This window comes from Sinocyclocheilus rhinocerous, unplaced genomic scaffold (assembly GCF_001515625.1).
Source record: "Sinocyclocheilus rhinocerous isolate Xijiao unplaced genomic scaffold, SAMN03320098_v1.1 scaffold7137, whole genome shotgun sequence".
Lineage (NCBI taxonomy): Eukaryota > Metazoa > Chordata > Actinopteri > Cypriniformes > Cyprinidae > Sinocyclocheilus > Sinocyclocheilus rhinocerous.
Genome location: NW_015650765.1, coordinates 25,199 through 29,947, shown reverse-complemented (window position 1 = coordinate 29,947; position 4,749 = coordinate 25,199). Strand labels below are relative to the sequence as shown.

Sequence of the window (4,749 nt, the reverse complement as noted above, 5' to 3'; positions counted from 1 at the left end):
AGTTAAATATAAGTGCTGAAAATCAGGTTAAAGATCTCCGACCTCTCGCTGGAATTACATTATTCAAAGCGTGTTGTGTTCGGCTTTCCAGAGTTTGTAGCTTAAGCTGTCGAATTCTTGCAGTAGGAGGCCAATAGATAATGAAGATGTTTCTTGGACAGCTTGTAACTGTTGGCCACAGTGTTGAAATCCAGCCTCTCTGTCTGGAGTCCATATATCCACGTATGTCAAAGCAAAGAATGCAGAGATATCAGGAGTCGACCTCAAGACCTCGCAGCACTCGTGGATCCAGCCTTCTCCGTTTCTGCACGCGAGCAGATGCATGTGTGCACGTCATTCACATGCTCTGCTGTTACTATGATTATAATTACAGGAATGCCAAATGAAATGTTGTAAACATTTTCAATTTCAGTCTGAAGATTCTACATCATGCTAATTTGTGAAATGTTTTATATACTTAATGAGGAACGTTCTGTTTTTGAAAGGCTGCATTTATTTGATCAGTAAAATTGTGAAATATTTTTATAATTTAAAATAGCTGTTTTCTATGTGAATATATATTCAAATGTAATTTATTTTTATGAAGCAAAGCTGAATTTTCAGCATCATTACTCCAGTCTTCAGTGTCACACGATCTTCAGAAATTATTCTAATATGCTGATTTGCTGCTCAAGAAACATTTCTGATTATTATCAATGATGAAAACAGTTGTGCTGCTTCATATTTTTGTGGAAACTGATACATTTTATTTTTCAGGATTCACAGATGAATACAAAGTTCCAAATAACAGCATTTATTTCAAATAGAAATCTTTTGTAACATTATAAATGTCTTTACTGCCACTTTTGGTCAGTTGTATTCAGTCTTTGTCAATATTCAATACATGTCTAAATATTTCACTGTATTTCTGCTTAGATTTCTCTTAAACAGCTGAGAAAGTCAGGCAGTTGATCATTACATATGGTTTAATCAGTTGTGCATGTATTTGTCTGAACTTGAATGTTTTTTGTTGTTTTTCTTTCAAGCCTCTACAGTTTTTTTCCTGCTCCCTCTCTTCGACCTCTGACCTTCAACTACTGTTTCACCCCATCACCGTGCTGTTGTTTGACCCCACTTCCCCTATTTTCTTTATTAATTAACCCCTTGATCCATAAACATTTGTTAGTCTTAGAAAAACATTTCTCCGCAAAACGAGCAATGCAGAATACCCTGCTGTCATAATTGTGATGTTTTAGAATTGACATTTTTTTGAAGCACTATTCCAAAAACATGAATTGAGATTGAATTGCTAAAAATAAGTTTCACATTTTTCAGAGCACACCAAGTAGAGATATTGAACCGAATCAAATATGCTATTAAAATAAAATACGTAACTGCAACTTCTAATCAAACATTTTTCTCGCAATTGAGACTTTATATATCACAATTCCGACTTGTTTTTTTTTTCTCGGAATCTTAAGGTTTTCCTCGCAATTCTGACTTTGTTCCTGAGTTTATATCTCACGGTTTATATCTCTGAATTTATCTCACAGTCACAGTTATATAAAGTAAAAAAGTATTTGCGAGTTTATATATCACAATTCAAAAAATGTAACTGCAACTTCTAATTGAACAATTCTGACTTTTTTCTCGCAGATGTGAGTATATATCACAATTCCAACTAGCTTTATAACTCGCAATTCTGACTTTTTTTCCTGGGAATTCTAAGTTTAAACCTAACAATTCAGTTTATATAAAATAAAAAGGTACTTTTATGTACAGTTTATGTATCACAATTCTGACTTTTTTTTCTGCAAGAGTGTGTCTTGCAATTCTGTTTATTTCTCACATTTCTGACTTTAATTCGGAGTTTACATCTCACAATGCGGCTTATATAAAATAAAAAAAGTAATTGCAACTTTTTACCTCATGAGACATAAACTCAATTCTGAGAGAAAAAATCTGAATTGTGAGAAAAAGTGGCAATTACCTTTATTATTATTTTTTTTTATTCCGTGGTGGAAACGGGCTTCCGTAGTTTTTGCAGCAATGCAAAAGAACCTTTTTTTGGTTCCCCAGAAAACCTTTCAAAACCATTTTTTTCTTGGTGTGAAGAACATTTTAATATTCTAAAGAACGTTTTTCCACTATATAGAGCCTTTTATGCAGTGGAAATGATCCATGAATGTTAATGGTTATTCATAGAACCACCAATGCCAATAAGAAACCTTGTTAAGAGTGTATACTAAAATACGAAAACTAATTTTATTCTTTTCAGGCTAACCAGAGAACAAAAGTTGCACACATCCAAATATGAAATAATAAACTCCAGGGGAAACTCCCAAATAGCATTGAAGAACTGTTGCACTCCAGGAGAATAATCCATCCCGATATCTCATAAATGTTATTCCATTTTGGACCACTTCTCATACACGCCCCTGAATTCCACAGTCCGTGGCCCAGACATGGAGCGTCCGCTGATAGCGCACTTTATAAATCATTGCATTGGTTTTTTCCCCCCCGTCCTCGCTACGTTTGCACAGGAAGTGGAGGAAATCTGCTCCTCGTTATTTACTTTTGGGTTTGGTTATTTGATTATCGGCTGTCTGCATGCACTTTTCTCTGATTGCACGGAGAAGGATGTGCACCTCTCTGTTTTTAAAGCCTAATGGGACTCACCTTGAGCCGAATATGCAGATGCTTAAAGCCTGTGCTCTTGCAACATCTGGTTGTTGTATTAACGTGTCCGTTGAACTTTCAAAGGGATTTACGGCCTCTCTAGAAGTCGCCCTGTGGTGAAAATTTCTTACCAATGGCTTTTGTACATCTGTGCCTCCCAGTGCCATAGCAACCACTAATTATAGCATTCCATGGATTCCCTTTTTAAGACGACGAGGAAGAAAATTGCAGCCACCTCTTGGCCCTGTGACCCTATGTTCCCATCACTGTGTAATATTCCTCGAAGAGAGAAATATTGGTTGTTGTTGTGGTTCTTCAAGGATGAGTGATACTGCTGCTCATATTTAGAGTATTCAGGATCCTGCACCATTTGTGCTCCAGATTAGGCATTTCTCTCAATGCACCTGCATGCACAGGCCATTAATGCGTCTATATATTACATGAATGCATGAAGGCGGTTGATTGTGAACAGCTGTGCATTGGGCGCATGGTGATGCCGTTTTGGTGATCTGGATCATCGTGAGCTGGATTACAGATCATGACAGAAGCGGTCTGAGAGAGAATGAGCATCTGTAAGGCATGGCTCCATCTCAGCATGTGCATAGGCGTCTTCCCTCTGATTAAAGAGACTTCCTGTCTGTGGAACAGGATGTGCTGTCAGCAGCAGTCCTGCCCTCTGTCAGTAATAATGATAACGGTCATTTCAATCGCAGATCTCTAATGGCAGCAATGTGAGGAGGCTGAAATTGTGTGCTGCAGTGTGCTCTGGAATTAATAATTAGTGAGGTTTTTTGTTTCATTAAAGCTGTCTAAATCTGACAAGAATCAGACTGCAAGTCGTGAACCACTAGATTATGGTTTTGGGTGACGGGGATTTGAGGCTTTATCTGGATAACTATCAGCATAAAGAGCAATTGTATATAGACCATAGTCAGAGTAGATAGCATATTTTATTTTATACAAATATATTTTTTAATGATTTAGCTTTTCATGCAGAGCTGTTAAATGCATTGATTTAAATTTTAAATACTCTCCTTATCCTGCTTTTCAGTCACCAAGATGACAGGTGGTCCAAGGATCATTATGATCGAAAGAAAAGACAAGCGGAGTGGGATTTTAGTAAAGACAGTTTCTTCTGTGATGTACCAGGTGAGTTCTGGATTTTCAAAAATACTGTAAAAACAGTCCATTTAAAAGAACCGTTTTCTATTTTATTTTATCATGTAATTTATTCCTGTGATGGCAAAGCTGTATTTTTATTTTTGATCAATTGGATGTGTCCTTGTATAAATTTCTTTCAAAAATAAATAACAATAAACATTTTTAGAGCATTTATTAATCTTGGTCAATGCAAATGTATAAATAAACTATTGCTGGTTGTTAGTTTATAATGTTAATCTTAACCTATACAATTTATAATGCTAAAAATTTTTATGTAAAAATCAATATTAACTAGGATTAACCAATGCAATCTAGTATTATTCCTTGATAGTTATATATATATACAGTATCTCAGAAGTGAGTACACCCCTCACATTTTTGTAAATATTTTATTATATCTTTTCATGTGACAACACTGAAGAAATGACACTTTGCTACAATGTAAAGTGGTGAGTGTACAGCTTGTATAACAGTGTAAATTTGCTGTCCCCTCAAAATAACTCAACACACAGCCATTAATGTCTAAACCGCTGGCCACAAAAGTGAGTACACCCCTAAATGAAAATGTCCAAATTGGGCCCAAAGTGTCAATATCACTCCCCGGTGTCATGTGACTCATTAGTGTTACAAGGTCTCAAGTGTGAATGGGGAGCAGGTGTGTTAAAGTTGGTGTTATCGCTCTCACTGTCTCATACTGGTTACTGGAAGTTCAACATGGCACCTCATGGCAAAGAACTCTCTGAGGATCTGAAAAAAAGAATTGTTGCTCTACATAAAGATGGCGTAGGCTATAAGAAGATTGCCAAGACCCTGAAACTGAGCTGCAGCACGGTGGCCAAGACCATACAGCGGTTTAACAGGACAGGTTCCACTCAGAACAGGCCTCGCCATGGTCGACCAAAGAAGCTGAGTGCACGTGCTCAGCGTCAT

General features: G+C 36.7%; 1 protein-coding gene across 1 annotated transcript in view; it reads left to right on the top strand.

The window, feature by feature from the left end:
* Nucleotides 1-3,512: 3,512 nt before the first annotated feature.
* The window catches only part of LOC107712570 (protein dispatched homolog 1-like), a 7,721-nt gene continuing 6,484 nt past the window's right edge, over nt 3,513-4,749 (top strand). The window contains exons 1-2 of the mRNA XM_016517879.1: nt 3,513-3,574; nt 3,710-3,807. Of these exons, the coding sequence (XP_016373365.1) occupies nt 3,513-3,574; nt 3,710-3,807 (160 nt within the window). The remainder of the gene's footprint in view (nt 3,575-3,709; nt 3,808-4,749) is intronic.